The sequence below is a fragment of the Vombatus ursinus genome, unplaced genomic scaffold (genome assembly GCF_900497805.2).
Source record: "Vombatus ursinus unplaced genomic scaffold, bare-nosed wombat genome assembly UNPS02014852.1, whole genome shotgun sequence".
In the NCBI taxonomy this organism is placed as follows: domain Eukaryota; kingdom Metazoa; phylum Chordata; class Mammalia; order Diprotodontia; family Vombatidae; genus Vombatus; species Vombatus ursinus.
In genome coordinates this window covers 12,467,255-12,490,530 of record NW_020954630.1, presented here as the reverse complement: position 1 = coordinate 12,490,530, position 23,276 = coordinate 12,467,255, and the positions used below count along the sequence as shown (strand labels likewise).

Genomic DNA, 23,276 nt, shown 5'->3' with positions numbered 1-23,276 from the left:
ATCTATCTATCTATCTATCTATCTATCTATCTATCTATCTATCTATCTATCTCAGATCCCTAACCTTTAGTACAGTGTCTGGCACATAGGATACTCTTAATAAATACTAATTGAATTGGATTGAATTATAACCAGGAACTTAAATGGAACCAAACGAAAACAAAAATGAACAATACCAATTTTCTTAGCTCTAGACCAAAGTAAACCTAGATATTAACTTACTAACTAACTCACTACTGTGAATTTCTAGTCAAACTTAAGGTGTTTTTTTTAAAGACACCCACTGAAACAATTTGAACCAGAACCCAAGCTCTTTATTTCCAAAGCCTTTAAACTCTAACGAAAAAGATTAAAATAGTATCTGAGTGTGTATCCATTTGGCTCAAGTGCCAAGGAATAGCTAGGTGTGTGTTAGCTCTGTAGCAGAGGGCAGTTACCAGGTGGACTCTGGGGTAAGTTGAATCCTTTGGTGTTGAAAGGGACAGAGACTTGAGCCTCCGGAGAAACTGCCTGTTGATGGAAATTTGGTTGACCTTTTTTTTCTTTCTCTTTTTTTTTTTTGGCTGTGGAGTTAGTCTAATCTTGCTCACAATGTCTTTTTAGATGTAGCCTTTATTAGACAAAATGGCAGCAATAAGCCATCCTCTCCTCTGTTTTCTCCTATGTGGTTGTAGTCACTATTAACTGCTTTGCCTCTGCAGACATATGCTCTGTAAGAAAAGCAATGTAAACATCTTATCTTCTTCTAAAGGACTTAAATGATGTAAGGGGAAAAAATTACTCTCATGGGTGTTAATATTTGATGTCTAAATCATTAGTTCTATCTTCCACTTGGTTATGTTCCTCCTGTAATTAACTAGTTGAAGGCACAGAAATATACTTTTATTTATACAGTGTTGTATGGTCAAGAGAAGATGGATACAATAGAATTTCAGGTACTGTTCACTGGAAAAATCAGTGAACACATTTACAAAATTAGGGTCCTGTTTCCATCTGTTCTCAGCTATAATCGCTTGTTTGTTTAGACCAAAGCTTTGTTCTTTCATTAGGTTTACTTGTGAATAGTAATGTGTTTGAATTTCCTTTAAGCATTCTAGCATTTAGCACACTGCGTTTTCTAGTAGAGATGGCTTCAAGGCAATGTTTTCACATAGTGATGATCCTGCCTCGGAAACTTACTACTTGTGTGTCCTTGGGAAAGTCACCACCTCCTTAGGCCTCAGTTTCTTCATCTGAAAAATCAGGGGGTTGATTTGTATGGCCCCGAGTTCCCTTCTACTTCTAGATCTACGGTCCTATCTTGAGGAATTAAAATCATAAGTTCAACTTGAGGACCTCCTATAAGAGATCTTTTCCTTTCCCCCCCAAGTTATTGACTACACCCCAAATATTCCCTTATAATTACCTATATACATATATGGTTTTCCTCCAATAAATTCTTTGGAGACAAAGATTGTTTTATTTCTGTCTCTGTCTCTCCTGCATCTATCTTGGTGCATAGTAGGAGCTTAATAAATGTGAATTTTATTCTTTGATTAAGAGGTTGTCTTCAGTAATAAATATTTGTAATACTATACATGATGTTAATTAATGGAATTGCTAGTAGTTTTCTTCTCAATTTTTAACAAACCACATTTTTAATCTATGCAGATATTCTCAGCCATATTCTGCTATCTCATAGGTTCTGTTTCAATATCCTGCTTCTAATAGATTCATTAAAAGAGGCCCGAGTTCCCCGGTTCTAGCTTGCTGATTCTGAAGAAAATCTGGTGTGAATACTGAAGCTGGCTGCTAGTACCAGCGCCTGCAGGACAAGGCTAGCAAAGCAGAGTAATAAATGGGGTAGTCCTGGGAGTGGGCCATTACCAGAGGTATACCAGGAAGCCTGCAGTCAAGCTGGATTAAGAGATAGTTGAGCAGTTTTTGGATTTCTATGAGGACCAGAGCTCAGGACAAGCAGGTAGTCAGGAATCTGGAGGACATAAGTCCTGGAAAGCCAGCTGAGGCCGCTGGGCCAAGGTCAGGCGCCAGGACATCCATCGGACAACCACAAAAGCAGGGCAAAGTTAAATACACACTGCAGAGACATCAAGAATTCAGTACATTTGGGTCAATGGAGAAGATACCAGCAAAGAAAGAAAAAATTTGATCTTGAGGTTGTGTTTCTTCCTAGCCATCAATGTTTTAGTATGCTTCCTTTAGAGACAGGAATCAATCCCAGGAGTTAGGCCATCTGATCTATGGCAGTTCAGCATATCTGGCAGAGCTAACACAGATCTGTTTCAGGTCCTCAAACATGTTGCATGTGTAAGATCATGAAACCTGTCTGTGTCCTATAGCAAAGAGCATTTCCTTCCTTCTACCTCCCCCCACCTCTTTGACTCAATTCTCCAGCTGCCCTACATAAACCAGATGTAGTGGAGTAATACCTAGGAGGGAATTTGGTGTTGAGGGCTGAGGGGGTGGGATGGGTTTTGGGGAGGAGGATCAGGAAGGGGGAGCATTATTACAACTCGACAAGATTTTGACCTGTATCACTAGACCAATGCACTGCTCTTTGACTTTATCCTTAGATCTCGCCTTCAATCCAACACTAACCAGGCCAACCCCTCCCACTCCATGACTAACAGTTTCCCTCAGACAGGGTCACTCTCTCAGAAGAGGTCTTCAAGACCTTGCCAACCAAATCCAAGTATGGCTTACACCAACACCTTAAGACGTTAATTCCAACCAGGAGTGCCCGTGTATAAGTAAGAATCTAGTTTTCTTCCTGTTACTCCTCCTCCTCCTCATTCTTTGAGCCTTATTCCTTCAGTTTAAGATTTTGTCTTTTTTTTAAATGCACGTCTCCCTCAGAAGGTTAACATTACAAACCTTCTCAGTCAGTTATACCTTAATATGATTAATTTTATCATTTTTTTCGAGTTCTTCTCTGAGAGTAGGTTTTGATAAGGGAAGCAAAGGCAGAAGCTAACTCTGGGGTTCTAAGGGGAGGAAAAAGTACAGAAAGGGCAAGCTCTTCTAATTTTGAGGAGGCCCGGAGCAGGGTAGCAGAATTTGGCAGCTTCTAGCTTGGAAATTTGTCTTATTCAGGGTTTCTCTGAACCAGCCAAGTAGTGACTGCAATGATAGTCAAACTTAGTGCCTATCAATCTGCGCTTCACTCTACGCTGACTCGGCAGAGCAGGGCATTTAAAGTCAATCTTTTCATTATGGCAGCCTATGTCAGTTTCTTGGTTGATATGGAATGGTGTAGACATGAGACTAGTGAGGAGACTTTGGAGGAACCCCAAATCCAGGGAAGAAGCTTCATCCTGTTACTTTTATACTCATTAGTGAGGCAACCCTGCTGAAATGTGATTGATGCTTTCTGAGAGAAGAAATGGAACAGAAGTGGAATGAGGTTATAGAGCATAGTGACATGGCCATGCTCATCGTCCACTTGATGTGGGCATTTGAGAAGTCATTGACATGGTAGCTGCAATACAAGGAAATATTTTCTGGGAAATGACATAATTTGTCTAGGGTATTTTTTTGGTAGTTTCAGTTTCCATCTGAAGTAGGTTTGAGGGTAGGAGGTGATGGATGGATGAAGGATGAGTCTAGATATTCGTAAAAATAAAAATAGTTGATAAGCTTTATTCAAAAGAAAAGGAAGTTTTCATGAATGTGTTTGTGTGTAGGAAGAATGATTTTAATTTTGCTGATCTCTGTAATGGCATTTTTGGTAAATAGAGATAAATGTCACCAAGCTGTCTGAAGAACTTTTGAGTGTGTATCTGTCATTCATTTCAATTCAGGAAGCACATGCTAGGTGCCTTTGACATGTAAAGCATTGTAAAGTTTGTTAGCTTTTCATATTTGCTTAGCTGTCATCAAAGGCCAGTCTATAGAATCATGTGATCATAAGTTTCATGAAATTACATGCCCAAAGTCACACAGGTAACAAAGGGTAGATTCAAGTTTTCAACCCAGGTCTTTAGACTCAGAACCCAGTAGCTTTATTTCCATGGGAGAAAGTCAAGATCGTCAACATCAATGGACAGGAACTGAACAGAGGTAGACACATTCCCCTTTGCCTGTTTTTAATAGCATAGATTTGGAGCAGAGAGTACCTTAGAACTTAGTTGATGAAGCTGAGGCCCTGAAAAGTTAAGTGACTCACCCAAAGTCATGGAGACAGTAAATGACAGAGCTGGGACTTTGACTCCAAAAGCCATCCCCTCTTCTGTTCCACCATGATTTCCAAAATCACTCTTCTCCTACATGGCAGGCATTGGACCCTGGTTTCACAAGTGACAGGCAGAGATAGATACTCACCACTATTTGAATGAGGATGATGATGCTATTAATGACATGTAGAATGAGTTGAAAAGACTTGTAGTCCTTCTAGACTGTGGCAAGTAGGTGGTTGAGACAACTACAAGGTCTCTTTTGGTCCTGTTTTCTCCATGACTGTCTGATGCTCTAGCACAGTACCTGACACATTACAGGTGCCTGTAAATGCTTCTTGGTCAATCAACTGATGCTTAATTTACATACATTATTTGAGCCTTTCCCCAACCCTATGATGTATGCATTTTGGCTGTTATTATCCCTGTTTTACAAATGAGGTTATGGAGACTCTTGTGGTCACAAGTGACCAAGTGTCAGGCATAGAATGGGAGTCCAGATCTTCCTGGCTATAAGTGCAGCACTCTTTGCCCTGTGCCATATACTTTCTTTCCATATTGAGTATTTGTGTAGCAAAGCCTTTTGTTTTCCTTTCAGATTTTTAACTATTGTCTTCCTTAGTAAATAGCTGTTCATTGTTTCTTTGTCCTCAGTCTGATGTGTGGATTTCCCCAGCAAGGAAAGGGGGATTTTTGGAAGGAGAGGGGTTGGGGGCTCCTCTCCTCTCTTCTCTTCTCCCTCTCTCTCTCTCTCTCTCTCTGTATATATATATGTGTGTGTATATATATATACACACATATATATCCTCATATATCTATATATAGATTATATATGTATACACACCTATATATGTGTGTATACATATATAGTATACACACACGTACACACACACACACACACACACACACACACACCTGTACACACACACACACACACACACACAGGACATCTGTCCCCAAAGCACAGAGTTACAGATTCAGATATGTGGATTGAAGCTTATGGAGAGAGTACTACATTCCCAGTCTTTTTTCCTATTGGAATTTGATCTGTCTAGAAAAGACAATAGTACTAGACATTTCTAAGTTCTAACTTTTTGAACATCCCAGAAGTTAATAATAAATATTTATTCAGTGCCCTTGATGTGCCAGGAGAAATGAAAGTCAGCATCTTAAATTAGGTCTAACTACATATTGTTCTGTGGGTACCAGAGTGGCATAATCATTGTGGTTAGGCTGACTTAGAAGATAAGCTGGACTAGACAGGTAGGTAGGTAAGTAGATAACAAGCATTTATTAAGCATTTACTGTGTGCTAAGTGCTGGTGAAACAAACACAAGCAAAAAGGAAAATAAGTCTTGCTCTCAAGGAGCTTACGTTTCTGTAATGTAAAAAATAAAAAAATGTAAAAATAATAATAAAATAAAAACAATGCAAATAATAAATAAATAATAAAATGAAACAAAAAAGGAGCTAGATAATGCTTTGATAGGATTTGGTGGAAGAGAGATGGAATCCTGCTTCTGTACAAATGAGACACCTGTGAGCTCCCTTTTATCCTAGTTTCTCCCAGACTCTTGTTTCCCTCATATCTGCTTAAACCTAGCCCTAATAAGGATACTTAATGGTTATGGGGCCTGAGTGGGAGTGATGCCTTTTTGCAGGATTCCTATCAGAAAGATGAGTTGGCAGGAGATGTTACAAGATACACAGAATGTTAAAAATATAAATCCAGCAGGGGAGCCAGTGGTAGCAATAGGCATATTTCCATACATATATGGAAAGGGGTCATTTGGCCCTACTGCAGCTGAATATGCTGCTAAAAGAGGAAAGCCCCATATGTCAACAATGTCTTTGCTTTCAGGAGGATGCACATGGCCAATCCCTTGAAGGTCAAGGTAGTGTGCACCCTGGGAGTTTATTCCACCCGCTCACCCTGGCTATATCCTTTACTCCTCTTTCCCCAAGTTCTTTGCCGGCTTTTCCAAATCTTCCTGCTCTCATATAGGCTCTGGGTAAACCACCCCTGAAATAGAGCCCCAGTCAGAATATTGGGCCCTGTGTTGTAGATCATTCTGTTCAAGAGTTAGGGTTGGAGGATGAGGTATGCACAGAGCCCTAGGGAGCATTTTCCTTCCCTCAGGGAGTTGGTGTCAACACAGCAGGCAAGCATCCTGGCTTTCTGGAATCTGCCCAGTAGGAACGACTTGGTAGAACACTGTCAGCCTCCTAGGCCAGGGCATGATGGAATCACAGGGTGCTCCTGGGCAAAGCCTGAGCCAACCCACAGGGGCCGAGTTCTGCTTCTGGAGGACAGATATTGTTCTTGGCAGGAAATGTACTGACAATTGCAGCTATGAGGATCCATGACCCTAAGTCATTTCAAGGACCTGATGGATAGGATTATAATGTGTTTCTCTGTTCTTTGCAAGTAAATGCCCATAAAAGAAACTCCTTTATGTAGCAAAAGTAGATGGCTTCTAAAGTGTGTCCATTTCCACCTTTGCTGAGTTACACATACTTGGTAACTTAATTTTCCTCTTGCTCCAGGAGGCTGATTTTATCCCCAAAGTATAATGAATTATAGTGTTACTCACTTGAAAGTAAGTTAGTGCTCAGGGGAAAAAAAGCCAGCAAAACAATACCTGGAACTGAAATCTTTCTTTTTATCTATTGAACTGAATTTTTGAACCTTTGGCAAACAATAATAATATTGTTGTGTAGGTAAGAGGTGCTATTGGAATCAGGAAGACTTTAATTCAAACCCTGCCTCAGACACTTACTAGCTCTGTGACCTTGGGCCCAGTCACTTAATTCTGTTTGCCTTGGTTTCTTTACCTATAAAATAGATATAATAGGAGCACCTACCTCACAAGGTTGTTGTGAAAGTCATATGAGATCATATATGTACAGCATTTCACAAATCTTAAGGTACTATATAAATACTAAATATAAATAACAATAATAATAAAGAATAATAGTATTCAGTGTTTTAAGATTTGCAAAGAGCTTTACATATATTCTTTTATTTGATCATCACAACAACTGCACGAGGCAGGTACTGTTATTATCTCCATTTCATAGATGACAAAATTGAGATTTTGAGAGGTAAAGAAATTTGCTTGAGGTCACGTGGCTAACAATTGCCCAAGCTGGATTTGAACCCAAGTCTTCCTGGCTCCACATCACATTTACTATTCTAGTCTATCTATGTGTTCCCAAGGGCTTATAGTCCGGTTCTCAAAGGACCTGCATTTAATCACTACTGGACTTATCTTCCAAAATTTTGTGCCAGTTAGGAGATCTGGAATGTGATGGGCCCCCAGGTGTCATTTATGACTTATGAAGGATCCACACAGCTGTGTATTGAATTGGGTATGCTTGGGAATGGAGGGGAATCATAGATTCAGCTCTCCAAGATATCTTAGACATCTTAAAGTCGAGACCCCTCCCATTAGAGATGAGGAAATTGAGGGCAGAGAGATTCCATGGTTTATCTAGTGTCCCACAGCAGAGCTGGGATTGGAACTGGAGGTTGTGATTTCAAATCCATTGCTCCTTCCCATGCCTCACACTGTCTTTTCAGAGATCCAGAAATAGAGCACCCTACAAAATAGAGCACCTTCCTCTCTTTTACCTTTCTTTGTGGCCAGCACTAAACACATTCAATGAACGGCCTCCCTCTCACCTCTACTTTTTGTTCTAGAACTCCCCCAGCTACTAGTGCCCTTCCTCTCAAAAGAAGATCACATTGTGTTTATATGGACTTGTCTCCCTGGAGAAATATGTAGAATATTAGCTCTCTTAAGGCAGGACTATTTATTCTTATCTTTGCCACTGTGGTACCTGGCACACAGTTGGCACTTAATGATAGTTTATTGAGTCTTGATCTATTGGCATCAGTGAGCATCTCCTCCAACCTATACCTGATTAGGAAGACACCTTACAATATTCATGACTGGTCATGCAACCTCTTCTTCGGGACCTCGTTGATGAGAAACTCATTAAGGCAATCTAGTCTACATTTGAGCAGCTCTAATAATTTGGAATCTTAATGTGCCACCATTTGTATCTCCATAACTTTAATTAAAAGATTTTTCTTTAAAAGATTTTTTCTTTAATTTCTTTAATTTAAAATTTAATTTTCTTTAGTTAAAAGATTTTCCCCCAATAAAGGAGCATTTATTTTCCCTCTGTCCCACCTCACCCCAAATGAAAACAAAACAAAACCTTTATAAGAAATATGCTTAGTCAAGCAAAACAAGCCCTTACATTGGCCATGTCCAGAAATGTGTATCTCATTCTGTGTGTTTAGTTTATCACCTTAGTCCTCTTAAATTATAGTTGGTTATTGCTTTCCTTAGAATTATGTCTTTTAAAGTTGTTTGACTTTCTAATATTGATACTCTTGTATAAAGAGTTCTCTTGACTCTACGCACTGCACTTTGCATCAGTTCATCCAAGTTTTCCCAGGTTTCTCTGAAGCTATCATTTTCTTTTTTAATAGCATTTTATTTTTTTACCAATTACATGTCAAAACAAGTTTTTGCATTCATTTTTACAAGATTTTGAGTTCTAAATTTTTCTCCCTCTCTCCCCGGCCCTCTTCCAAAAATGGTAGGCAATTTCATATAGGTTATACATGTGCTGTCATGTAAAATATACTTCCATATTAGTCACAGTTATGAAAGAAGAAACAGATCAAAAGGGAAAAAAAACACAAAAAAGATAAAGTAAATGAAAGAAAAATATGCTTCAATCTGAATTCAGTCTATCAGTTCTCTATCTGGATATTGACAGCATTTTTCTTTGTGAATCCTTTGTACTTGTGTTGCTGAGAAGAGCTGAGTCATTCATAGTTGGTCACCATATGATGTTGCTGATAACATGTACAATGTTTTCTTGGTTCTGCTCATTTCACTTTGCATCAGTTTGTACAAGTCTTTCCAGATTTTTCTGAAATCTGCCTGTTCATCATTTCTTATTTCACAATAGTTTGTGAAGCTTGTTCAGTCATTCCTTAGTTGATGGGCATCCCCTCAACTTCCAATATTTTGCCACCATGAAAAGAGCTACTATAAATATTTTTGCACATGAAGGTAGTTTTCCCTTTTTTATGTTGTCTTTGGGACACAAACCTAGTAGTGCTATTGCTGCATCAAAGGGTATGTATTTGGTTGCTCATTGGGCATAGTTCCAAATTGTGAAGCTATCATCTTTATCATTCCTTGTAGCACAGTAGTATTCCATCACAACATTTATCTGCCATAATTTCTTCAGCCATTTCCCACTTAATGCCCTGCCCTTTAATTTCTGGTTCTTTGTCGCTACAAAAAGAGCTGCAGTAATTTTTTTTTTACCTCTGGGTCATTTTCCTCCTTTTTTTAAATCTCTTTCGGGATATAGGCCTTAAAGTTGTATCTTTTCTGCAACTTCTACACACTTCTCATAGTAATATTTCCCTTGGGGCCAAAGGTAGATAAGTGTACAGTAGTTTATCTTTTTTCCCTATGGGAATATGGGGACTAAATTAACAATTTCCCTTGCTCCAATTTCTTAGAGGAGAATCTTTCTCCCTTTTCCATACCCTCTCTCAGCTACTCATCAGCAGGGCTTCTTTCACTTCTTTCTCACCATTCCCCAAGTGCTCTGGTTGCTGGAAGTTAAATGGGTTTTATTCTCCCTTTCCTTTGATGTGGTGGTCATCATAAGTAGAGGACCTCTAGCTGGAGCAGGGGGATGGATGCTCCAGCAGCAGCCACCACAGGGGCTGGGGAAGAGACATGTATGGGCCTCCAGGGAATATGAGGGAGTTTGGTCACTGTTCCTTTAAAGTCCTGTGTCAGGGGATCCTGGGGACAGGAGAGTCCATCAAGAGGATGTAGGGACACAAGGGCACTAGATTGGATGGAGTTGGCTACATCTGCAAGGGCTTCCTGGGGCTCTAGGTGCTGTGAGATAGGGTTCTCTTTAGAAATGGGATGTTGGAGGTAGGTTTGGTAGTATTGCAAGGAACATCCTTAGCAAGACTGACATGGAAAAAAGAAACACAGTTCCTGAGGCCCTGCAAGCTAGAGAAATGCGTCCCTGACTCAGGTGACCATTTTTATGTAAGGGGCATTCATAAATCAGGCTTCTGGAGTCTGCCCATCCCTATTTACAGGTTGCCAGAATCAATCCTAGACCAAAATATTTTCCACCAGGAGACCATTTAATGTGCAAAAGTTATTTCATGAGAAACATGAAAGTTATAGCCTCAGGAAAAGAAGAGAATATGGCATAATAAAAGTTCCCATTTATGTCATGCCCCAAGGTGTGTAAAACACTTTTCTCAAAATAACCCTTTAACAGAGGTAGCACAAGTGTTATTTATTGTGACAACTAAGAAAATTGAGGCTGAGAGGTGTTAAGTGCTCTGCCCATGGTAAGTATGGCAGCTGAGATTTGAATCCAGATATCCAGATGCCAAGTCCAGTGCTCTTTCCCGTATTGTGCTGTCTTGGCCTTACTGTTTTGGGATTGGAAATGGCAGAAATCTCCTCAGTCACTTCACCAGTTAACAGATTAAAAACTAAATATATATATTTATATATAGATACACACACATATATATATATATATATATATATATCCAACTCTGCCAGGATGACGTGAATGGTAGGTTTCAATCGTAAGAGTATAGTTTTCTGCTTTGGGGGCCTCAGAATGTAATTTATACTAATTATAGCAAAGGGGACATGGACCTTGTAAGTTCTTCACAGCACATTTAAACATTATTGTCTCCTCTTTGTTCTCTTCTCTCAGGATGCAGGAAGTCAACAGATAGGGTTTTTACTTGGAAGCTGTGGAGTTACTGTGGCCTTGACTAGCGATGCCTGCCATAAAGGACTGCCAAAAAGCCCAACGGGGGAGATACCACAGTTTAAAGGTAAGGCAGTCATATATTCACTTCTGAGTCACTGTTTGGGGGTTCAATGATCTAATTTCTATATTCCAAGCATTTAAAAAGTCTCATTGACCGAGCATGTCAGAATACACATCTCTTCCTCTCGCTTTCCTATTTCAGAAGCATCAGCTTTTATCTGTCTATATGATAAATGACAAACTCCTCCATTTGTCACTTAAAGCTCTTCACTGCTTAGCCTCAACTTGTGTTTCCAGACTATTTTCACATTATTCCCCTTCAGGTGTTCCAGGTTAGCCAAACTGACCTACTTTTTGTTCCCTGTCCTGGACATCCCATCTCCTACCTCCATGATTTTGTCCCCCGTGGCTAGAATGTGCTTTCTCTTACCTTTCCCTTTCTTTTGGAATCCCAAGGTCTCCTCAAGGCCCAGCTCAAGCTTCACTTCCTTCAAGGACCTTCCTTCATTCCCTTTATTTTTAGTGCTTCTGTCTTCCCCTCATGAAGTCATTTTGTATTTGTGTGTGTATATATATGTATATCTGTGTGTATGTATGTATATATTGATATTTGTAACACACACATACATATTTATAGAGATATATTGTATATGAACAACAGGTACCCTAATAAGTAAATGTGAAACATATATCACAAACATATACACATGTATGTAATATACATGTTTATATATATATAGCGTGTATATATGTATATACACACGTATTGCCTATATACATGTACACACATGTATATATGGGACTGTTTAATTTTTACCTTTACATGCCTGGAGCCTGGGGCACCATTTGGTACGTAGTAGGTACTGAATTTTTAAAAATTGAATTAAATATGCCTAGTGTAGTTTGAAATATTCTTTGAAGAGCAACATACAGACAGAAAAATCCTCACCAAGGTTTGTTTTTTTTTTAAAATGCCGTACTCCCTTTCAGGTGAGTGCCAACCATAAAGATGTTTGTCATTTATTCCCAAGGTTGGCCAAAGCTCTTATGGTTCGTCACAGAGTCTAAGCATCTTTCTAAACCTCCTCGGGATTGGTTCCCACACATCAAGGATGCAAATAACGACACTGCTTATATTGAGGTAAGTAAGATGTGATCCATTCCTACTTGGCTGAATGGATATTTGGGGTATTTAATCATGTGTGTTTATGATTGTTTTTAAGTCCCATGAGCAAGGAGCACATACTATTGGAAATAGCTGTGAGATAAATCTCGTTATTATCGTTTCCTAACACAACTCTGCCATGCATGTTCTTTAATCTTCCCTTTTTTTCTATTTTAGTATAAAACCTGTAAAGATGGAAGTGTGCTTGGGGTGACTGTGACAAGAATTGCGCTGCTCACGCACTGTCAAGCCCTCACCCAGGCGTGTGGCTACACCGAAGGTACAGGCCTGCACCCAAGAGCATCTCCTGCAAAGATGTGACTTCCCTGGGTCTGGGATTATGGCTTCCACTTGACTCTTGATGTTTCCTGGGAGTGATTTGTTAACTTCTGCTAGAATCAGATAGTGTCGGATTCTTGCCCAATGTAATCTCAGGAATTCAGTAGTTGCATTCCTGAATTGGCTTCCCTGGGCAAATCCATTGGTCCCTATCAGAGAGTGAATGGGAAAAGTGGAAGAATAAACACAGCTAGGAGGCAGCATTATGGTAAAGGAGGAAAAGCATCATTGGGAATCAAGGCACTGGGTTCTAGTCTCCACTCCTGACACTTAATAGCAAGGTGACTTGGGCAAGTCATGTGCCTATTTCGTCTTCACTTTCCTCAATCTATAAAACAAAATCAATGAACCAGATTATTTCTTTTTTAGAAAAAAAAATTTGAACTTTCATTTCTTTTCATTTAAAAAGCATTAATTTTCACTCCCTCCCATTTTCTCCCCCCTTACCCAAATTGAAAAAAGAAGAAAGACAAAACCTGTGTAACAAATAGACATAGTCAAGCAAAACAAATTCCCACGTTGCCCATGTGCAAAAAATTTATGTCTCATTCATCACCTTGCGTAAACCACCTCTCTGTCATAAGCATGACACTTGGTAGTGGGCACCATCTTTGGTGCTCTGGAGTCATGGTTAATCATTGCATCAATCAGAGTTCTTAAACCTTTCGGGGTTGTTTTTCATTACAATGTTGATATTATGGGATAAAAAACCAAGTTATTTCTAAAAAAAAAACCAACTTTAAGAATCTATGACTTAGAATCCTTTACTGGAAAAATTACTCTCACAGAGACAAACATTCTATATTACTTCTACCTCTCAGGAGTCCCCAAGGTGATTTTTAGTGATATTCTCCTCGTGTAGCCCTTCTGTCCTTCTTTCTCTTCTATTCTCTTCCTTCCTCTTTCTTTATCCATCTGCTGAAAAATATTTGTTTGAAAAAATCCCTCTGCAAAAACATGCATAAACATTCCTCTGATTGTTAATCTGCAAAATAGGGGTGCCATGGAAGAGTTCTGTAAAGCATAATAACTAAGAATATATAATACAGACTACAGTATGAAGTCAAGGTATATTATTTTTTAGTAAATGCCTACGGAGTTCGGTCATAGGCCACCTAGAACAAATAGGGAAGTAGCGAAAATGTTTTCAGATCTTTTGTCAAGGGCACCATCATGCGTCCCATCACTCAGGTTCTCAACCTTAGGATCATATGGGAATTCTTCCTTTTTCTCACCTCCCCACAACCTATATTTAACCAGTTGCCAGGTCTTGTTACTTCTGTCTCTTCAACATAACATCTAGCGTCTGTCCCTTTCTCTCTGTTCACATAAGACACAGTAGCCCAGGCTCTCATGAACCTTTCTCCTGGACTCCTGCAAAGGAAATGGGCCTCCCTGTCTTTAGTCTTTTTTCTCCAAGATATCATCCACATAGCTACCATTTCTTTTCTTGAGCTTGGGATTACCTGTCTAGCCCAGGATCTAAGTGCAGTGGCTACCCAGAAGCTCAAATCCCAGTACAGATTAGTACTGATTTGACCTGCTCTGTTTTTACAACTTGAGGCGATTCTCCCCTCCTTATACAGCCTGGTGACCTTCTGGTCCCAGAGACCTACCGTATTCATGCTAGACTTAGTGACGATACCACATTTTCTTTAGACCCACGGTAGCTAAGAACTCCTGGGCTCAAGTGATCCACTAGTCTCAGCTTCCCCAGAAGCGGGGACTTTAGGTATGTGCTATGACGTCCAGTCTTAGGCCTAATTGATATTGCTAAGGCATACACAAGTCTCATCACATGGCTCACTTGTTCCAGAAGTCTTCGTGGTACCCCATTTCCTTTAGGATAAATTATAACTCTTCTTTTTGGCATTTAAAGCCCTTCCTAGTCTGCCTATAGGCTCCCTTCCTAATCTGATGACATAATAGTCTCTTAAGGAAGAAAAGTGGACACCCTGCACTCCAACCAAACTGGCATACTTAACTCTTCCTTGTACATGACATGGCCTCTCCTGCCCCCATACCTTTGTATAGACAGTACCTTGTATCAGGAATGCTCTTCTTCTCGCCTCTCTGCTTCTTGGCATCCCTAGCTCCCTTCAAGGCTAAGCCCATGTGCCACTTCTTTCCAAAGGCCTTTTCTGATTCCTCTAATTGTCAGTGCCTCCCCCCATCACTGCCTATTTATTCTCTATTTACTTATCTGTAAACGCTTTATAATCCTTAAGTAGAATGTAAGGTCCTTGCAGAGAATAACTGTCTCACTTGGATGTTTGTCTTCTCAGGACTTAGGATGGTACCTGGCATATAGCAGGCACTTAAAAGTGTGGGGTTTTTTCGTTTGATCACTGTGATTTCACAAGCAGAATATTATTAATAGCCCTATCTCTTATCTTCTCTATATTTTAATGATAGCTGGAAGCCATAACACCTAAGTTTCAAATCACCATTTCTGCTGCCCACCCACATACATTTGTACTTTGATGAAGATTGGACAAGTTTGGGGTGTTTTTTTTTTAGTTGTTTTTTCTCTTGCTGTTAGTTTCTCAGACCAGGCAATAATGTCATCTACTGCTTGTTTATGTAGAGTTCACTTTCCCATGAATCTCTTTTGAATAAACTTTCCTCATTTTTTCCATCATGCCTTTTTTTTATATAAATATGATTCAGTGTTTATGAATTTTGGGGAATCTGCTGTTCTGTAACATTTAATAGGGGGAAGAAAATCCCTGTTGTTGTCCTCGTTAACACTCCCTACCTTGCCCCCATCTTTCCATTTCATCTCCTACACTAATTCATAGCTGGACCAGTCCAAAGTCTGCTAGTGATTTAGCTTCTCCTGTGAAAGCAAGGGTTCTAAAGGGATAAAGGATGTTTTGTTTTTTTTTCAGAATCTGTTTGGGAGCATCAGATTTTCTGTGAAAATAAGCTGAATTAACATTAGTGCGTCACTCATATTTACCTTTTGCTTTTAAGTTGCTTTTGCCTCTGTGCTGGGCTGTAACAAGTAATGTCTTTTTGGTATTTTGGTTGCACAGCTGAAACAATTGTGAATGTATTAGATTTCAAGAAGGATGTTGGCCTCTGGCATGGGATCCTGACGGTGAGTATGTGATGACTCCCACCCCCCGCATGCCCCTTCTTTTCCCTGTGCCGCTCCAGCCTCATGGCTGTACATATTTACAAATGTCCCTCCTCGAGGTTCTTAGAACCGGAAGGATGTTGGCTTGTGGTTGGATTCATGATAACCTACTTTCCTTCACATTTTTAAGAAAGATAATTATTGCCTTTTAAAGGAAAATAAGACCCACATTGTCAGCTAGTTCAACTCCTTACCAGGCAGTAAAACCAAGCTGGTTTCAGTGGCAACAGATTTTAGTCACTGACCCACATATTGAGATTACAGCTGCTGGGGGGAGCCTTTCTTACACCCATTTGTAGTTCAACAAATGAACATCCCCGCCCCCCACCATGCTGTTTTTCAGAGCAGGAAATAATGTCATCCATTGCTTGTTTATATTCAGTTTACTTTCCCATGAATCTGTTTGGGATAAACTTTCCTTGACTCTTCCCTTATGCCATCTTAAAAAAAAAAAGATTCTGTGTTTATGAATGTTGGAGGATCCAGTGTTCCATGATGCTGAAGAGGAAGAAAAGGGAAAGAAAATGCCTAGCATTTAATTTCCCCATTTTCTGATGAAAACTCAGCATGAGTTGAACAGAAATATGTATCTTATTATTATGGATGTCAACTGATGGATGATGAGAGTTCCAGAATGAAAGTATGTTGGGAGAGAAATAAGCCTATTTATTTGTTTAGCTGGTAGCATTTAAAAACATGTTTAGCGTAACCACCCAGAAACCATTGCATGCCTGTTTCATGTGTAAGAATTTTCACTTCCTTCTTTTTTCTGCACCCCTCCCTAACATTTTTTACAATTATTCCATGAAGAGTAGAGGATAAATAAAATGATAGGGTGAAGTTCATTGTCCAAGGCATTCAACCAGAATTGATCCAAATAGTGAGAGGCAGAACAGAGATTGTGCCGGACCTAAGAGTCAGGAGTGAATCCCACTACAGACACCACCTGTGTGTGTGTGCATGCATGTGTGTGTGTGTGTGTGTGTGTGTGTGTGTGTGTACGCATGCATAGGCAAGTCAGTGAACCTCTCCAACTCTGCTTCCTCTTCTGAAAAATGGGGATAATATTTGCACTATCTACCACACAAGGTTTTCTGTGAGGCTCAAATAAGATTAATGCTTGTAAAATTCTTTGCAAATCTCAAAGCACTATGTAATTGCCAGCGGTTGTTATCATATTGTTATATCATATTATCATACTATCTTATTGCATTATGCAGGTGCCAAAACCAGCCTTAACTTACTTCTTTATTAACATTCTGTATTTCTCCTCTGGCTATAACATTGATTAATAAGATTTAGTAGAACTAATGAAAATAGCTCACTGTTTTACATGAACATTGCATTCAGTTCTTCATTATATGGAGTGTCCCAAAAGTCTTAGGGATACTCTGATATTTGGGTCACCCTGTATATAGGTGATTTGCTGTGGGCCCTTGGACAGGTCATCTTTTCTGAACTTCATTATGCCCATTATCTACATGAGGAAATTAATAGATTAACAATCTCCCAGGGTTGTTGTGAGGATTCATTGAGATAGTAGGTATAAGGCTTTGTAATGAGGCAGTTAGGTGGCACAGTAGAGAAAATTCTAGGCTTGGATTCAGGAAGCCCTGAATTCAAATACTGCCTCAGACACTTAATTAGCCATGACCCTAGACAAGTCACTTACCCTCTATCAGTCTCAGTTTCCTCATCTGTAACAATAAGGAGGTTGTACCCAATGACCTCTAACTCTCATTCTTTGATCCTATGATCTTGTGAACTTAGAAATGCCATATGAATAAATGAACCAGGAAATATCAGAGCTCTAAAGTACCTTACAAATGCAAGGTCATTAATCCTCTTAATTTAACATTTGAGGAAACTGAGGCCCTGAAGGGCAAGTGACTTGGCCAAGATCATAAGGTTATTGTTGTTATTGTGGTTCACATTATGATTTATTTGGGGGAAATCTTGGTTTTAACTTCTTTGTGACATTCTATCTCCTTTGGTGAAGTCCATCACTGCCTCTGTTGATTATCACACTGAATGACAGCCTGTAGCATAGCAGGAGCTAGAAGGAAAGGGATTTTGAAATTCCTTCTGAATTACCTTTCCCCTGGGAGAGGGAAAGATAGTCTTCCTTAGGCCAGTACTTTGCATCCCTTTGAAAGCAGAAGCTCATTCTCAGCATGGGAACAAAGAAGGGTTCAGCTAGAAAGCTGGGGAGCTGAATAGTGAAATAGGACAGCTCTCCAGTTGGTTATCAGTGCCTTGCACATTGTAAGCACTATCTGTATATAAATAAATATATATGGCTAGATATAGCTAAACATAGCTATACACATGTATTCATACATACATATATACACAAACATGCATATTTATACACACAAATATACATATGCATGTATGTATATGTCTATTAGATATATGGGGTATCCCAAAATAAGCTTAAAACTACACTAAGATTTTTTTGATATCCTCTATACATGTAATTTATTTCCTAAGTTGGTTTTCTATAATATGGTCACAATACAGCTTTATTATTTTACAAACTATGAATTTTCCCAATATGGCTCATGCATATTCAAATAAAAAGAATAAAATAACATCTCATAGTAAAACATAAATTTGGGGGGAATTATATACTATTTCATACTATTCACATCTGTTCTCTAATTCCATTGGTGTAGGTAAGAGAGCCTGCTATATAGTAAACAGTTAAATATTCTATTTAAAAACAAGTCTGTTCTTTTAGTCTTTAATTTCTTTTTTGGACTTGACATGTGATTTCATTAGTATAGAGAATTCCCAATGAAGAAATTCCCCTTCTGAATGAAGTTGGGCACCAGCTTTTGTGACTTAAAGCTGTAGACAATTGACTTCAGTTCGCCATCACGCACTCTCTCCCTCCCTCCCTCTCTCCCCCCCCCCCTCCCTCTTTCTCCCTCTCTCTCCCTCTTCCTCCCTCCCCCTCCCTCCCTCTCCCTCTCTCTCTCTCTTCCCCTCTCTTCTCTCTCTCTCTCCCTCTCCCTTTCCTTTTCTCCTCTCTCCTTCTCTTCCTCTTCCTTCCCTTCACACTATATGTAAGGTCACACATCCTCTGACACAGCATATGGGAAGACTGAAGAATTCTTTGGATGATTAAAGCAAATCTCCCACTCCTTCTCCACTCCTTAAGGTTATATTTAATTAAAGGCATAATGCCAGAATGCTTAGGGGGTTGAGAAATAGAGCTTATTAGATAAAGGTAGAGGAGATCAAGCTTCAAGTATGTGAAAGGCTATATTATAAAAAGGATGATGACCTCCTCTCCTAAAGGAGGAAAAAATGGGGCTTAAATGTCATCAAGAGGAATTTGAGTTAGACCCGAGGCATAAAAGACCAGATTACCTTTTGGCAGTCTTTTTCAGTTACAATAGTATCCAAAGGGATTAACAAAAAGATGTTCACGGATGATCTCAGGGCCTCTAGAGGAATCAACAAGATGTTTACTCTGGGGACGCCTTGAGGCTCAAAAAACTTGAGTGTAGCAGAGTCAAAGAGCACAGAATATAGAGTCAAAGGACCTAGGTTCATATTCTGGCTCTACTACCTGTGTTGTTGACCTTTACAAGCCCTTGTGTTGAAGATTGTTGCAAACTTGTAATAGCCAGGATCAGAGAAAGAAACCCTGAATGAGATTTCCATCAGCACTTTAGAGAACCCAATGTCCTCATTTATAAATTAAGGGGATTGAATTAATTGATCTCTAAGGTTCCTTCCAGCTGTAAGCCCTAGTAGTTTGGGAACCCACTACAAGGTAAATTTCTCACCAGGTGCTTAAGTTGTTCTTCCTACAAAGTCCTGGCATGTTTATCATGCCAATTTGGTGGGGTCTTCTCTGATTGTTAAAGTTTTGAAGACAACGTGTGTGCATTTCGTGTGAATTTGTTTCATTTTTATTCCAGAGTGTCATGAATATGATGCATGTAATCAGTATCCCATATTCCTTAATGAAAGTGAACCCCCTTTCCTGGATACAGAAGGTCTGCCAATACAAAGGTAAGGACCTGAGACCCTCAGTTCAATCAGAGATTTTACGAGGAGACGTCAGTTTGATTTCCACAGAATTTCTGTGCAGTCAATAATTACTATTATACAGTTAGTCATAATGCCCCATTCCTTGCCTTTCTATTCTTGGAACATGTAGCCTGATCCAGGGCAGCTTCCTACTTTCTCATTAACATTTTTTTTTCAGCCAAAGTGGCTTGTGTCAAATCCAGGGACATGCATTGGGCACTAGTCGCACATCGCGATCAAAGAGATATCAACCTCTCTTCTCTTCGTATGCTGATAGTTGCTGATGGAGCAAACCCCTGTAAGTAATGTCTTCAAAATTCTTCCTTCAGGAACAAAACCTCCAGTAGAGATCCTCACATTCTATGGGCAATGCCACTCTCAGTGTTGTTTTGTATTTTTAGTCCATATCTGGTTAAGAAGCAAAACTTCCAAATACTAACAAGACAAGTTGATTGCAAGTTTCTTGGGATGCAAGTTGTTTTTTTTTTAATTTTTTCTTGAGCAAATCTTGCGTCAAACTTAGTCTCTGTAACATAAGCTATAATAAACCAAAATTTTTTCTGCTTTGGAAACAACATATAAAAATTAAAACAAAGTGTTATGCTTTTACTTTTATACAAGATACAAATGCTTTCAAGACTCTTAAATGGAATGAGGCACAGGGCATGGCGTTATTAATTGTGAATGATCACATAAAGGGGACTGGAGAGGGTAAGAAAAATGTCTAAGCAACCTGCTATGAGAAATTTGAGGGAGAAAAGATCACTTTCAGTTATGGAGCTAAGGAATGACTTAATGGAGGTGATAGTGTCTTAGTTGGGCCTTAGAGGAAGGGAAGGGCTTCAGAAGATGGAGGTGGTAGAGATGAAGAGTCCATTATGGACACTGAACCCATTCTGAACAAAGAAGGCAAAGAGACAGAAGGGGGCTACACAGAAATAGGGAAACGTGTGGAGAATAATTCAGTTTGGCTGACATGGAAAGTATATGAATTTAAATGGTATGAAAAAAAGGCTGGAACAAGAAGAATAAAAGCAGATTATGGAGGGCTTGAATGCTGGGCTTGGAGGTTTATGTATTAATAGGTAAGCAGTAGGGATTTTTTCAGGATTTTTGAGTAGAGGGGTAATATAATCAAAGGAATATATTAAGATTATTTGGGTAGCAGGAAGAGTTTGATTGGAGAGTAGTCTGGAGGCAACAATACCACTTAGAAATTATCAAGCTAGTGTAGATAATAAGATAAGCACTTGAACTAGGATGGTCACAGTGGGAGTAGGAAAGAGGGCATAAATGTAAGATATGGTATTTGTAAGGTACAAGTTACAAGACTTGGCAACTAATTGGATTAAAGGGTGGGGGAAGAAGGAAGAGACAAAGATCACTTCATGGTTATGATTTTAGCTGACTAGGTGATGATGGTCAACAAAATCAACATCAACAAAAATAAAGAAGTGAAAGTTTAATGGGGACATTGAGGAATTTCAGATATGTTACTTTGAGATGTCCCTAGGATATCCAGCAGGCAGATGAAAATGTAGAATTGGAGCTCTGGAGAAAGATTAAAGGTAGAGATATAGATACAGAAATCATCTGCATAGAAGTAAAAATGTAAGACATCGGAGTGACTATAATCACCCAGGGAGACAGTATCTAGAGAGAAGATGGCTAAGGATAAAACCCTGGACGACATGTTTCAGGGAAGGGAGAGACTGATAAATCAGAAAAGAAGTCAGAGAAGGAATGGTCAGAAAAATGGGAGGAAAACCACAAGACTGTCATGTTGTGCAAGGGTAGAGATAATATAAGGAAGAAGGAAGTAAACAACCATGCAAAATGCTGCTAGGAGAATGAGAATGAGATCAGGAAGGAAAAAAAAAACCACAACCAAAGCCTTTGGCTTTAGTGATAAGATCATTTGTGACCTTGTAAGGAACTCTTTCTAGAGTGGTGGAGACAGAAATCACATTGCACGGATGCATGACTGATGGTGAAGTGGAAGCTGTGAGTACAAACTTCTGTTCTTTCCAGAAGCTGGTCACTTAAGGAGGGAGATGACAGTAGCCTAGGTCAAATTTTAGAGTTGAAGAAAGGGTTTGTGTTTGGTTGGTTTGTGTGAAATGTAGAGAAAAATGGAGCAACTTTTTAGATGATGTTAAAAAGAGCTTGTTGGCAGGGAGAAAATGAAGATTCATGAGAGAGCAGGTCTGATTGTTGAGGTAGGATCATAGAGGAGCAGAAAAGAATGGCACTTTGGGGAGAGGGAGAGGCATGAGCTTCAGCAAGAAGGAGGGCTGTCTTTTCCTCTCACATTGGAGGGAATGAGGAAAAGAGAGGAGGAGGCATTGAGAGATTTAGAGGTGTGTAGGCAGAGAGTCTGAGAGTTACATATGAGATGGCCTCAAACATTCCAAAGGAAAACTAAGCTATAAGTACTAAGCTGTAAGATGCTTTTCATGTAAATAAAACTCATGTAATAAAACCTATATCAATAAACATTTTAAGGAATATTTTCTCCATTTCATTTTGAAGAGGCCTTGGTTCAGATCTCCTCCTCCCTTTCAATGTGCTTATTAAAATTGCCAGACCAATTTCTTGACAAAAAATGAAAATATCAAACAGTAAAAAAAAAAAATATGATGAGGATATAGATGGAAACAGTCTACTTTTCAGTCCATGAGTCATGGTCCCTTTTACTGTTGAATTTTGAAAAGATTTTATTTCTTACTGTCAAATACATAGTACAATGTTATGAGAGGAGGAATTTTTTTCCTTATCTAATTCCTTTTGTACCTCAGTCTCACCATCTTAAAATCCTATATCATGATATATTTTAATATATAAATCATGTTACTTCAGTGGTCTGATTTTTTTTTCTTTCTCTGAATTTTCCACTCCAGGGTCTATTTCTTCTTGTGATGCATTTCTCAATGTCTTCCAAAGTAAAGGCTTACGACAGGAGGTCATTTGTCCCTGTGCTAGCTCACCAGAGGCTCTCACTGTGGCCATCCGAAGGTATTGGGTTACATTAATTAAAGCAGACAGCTTGTAGAGCAACCACGATGAAGTAGCTAACTCAACCGTAAGCCCCCAAATCATATCAGTGTTAATGCTCTGCTTGTAGACTAGAAAATGAGATTCATCATTTTCAGGACCAAGTAATGGCAGGAGACTTGGCTATGGTTACCAGGTGGGGTTGATTTCAGAGTTAGCAAAATGTTGTATTGCTGAGTCATTATTATCCAATATAGGGAATCTGAAGACTTGCATAATGCCCAAGCATTGCCATACACAAAGCAAAGCAGAAAAAAGAATAATCACAAGTAGCTGTGAATTAATTTGTGCCACATACAACTTGCTTCTTCTCTTTCACAACAAATTCAACATGTTATTATCAGAGCTGTCCTAACTATCTGTATTTCCTACTGATCTTCCTTCTCTTCTATGCATTTTAACAGCTTTCTTCAATGTCCTTCCTTTTCTGAGGAAATGAATGTTGCTTTCATTATGTTATTGTGGTTATTATGTTAACTGTTTCCCTGGTTATGTT

The 23,276-nt window shown here is 39.2% G+C and overlaps 1 protein-coding gene across 4 annotated transcripts in view; it reads left to right on the top strand.

The window, feature by feature from the left end:
• The window catches only part of DIP2C (disco interacting protein 2 homolog C), a 589,927-nt gene that overhangs the window by 419,400 nt on the left and 147,251 nt on the right, over window positions 1-23,276 (top strand). For all 4 annotated transcript variants that reach the window (XM_027841054.1, XM_027841052.1, XM_027841051.1 and 1 more), the window contains 7 exons: window positions 10,974-11,097; window positions 12,065-12,174; window positions 12,376-12,478; window positions 15,576-15,640; window positions 19,615-19,708; window positions 19,905-20,024; window positions 22,627-22,741. In XM_027841054.1, coding sequence (XP_027696855.1) covers window positions 10,974-11,097; window positions 12,065-12,174; window positions 12,376-12,478; window positions 15,576-15,640; window positions 19,615-19,708; window positions 19,905-20,024; window positions 22,627-22,741 — 731 coding nt within the window. The remainder of the gene's footprint in view (window positions 1-10,973; window positions 11,098-12,064; window positions 12,175-12,375; window positions 12,479-15,575; window positions 15,641-19,614; window positions 19,709-19,904; window positions 20,025-22,626; window positions 22,742-23,276) is intronic.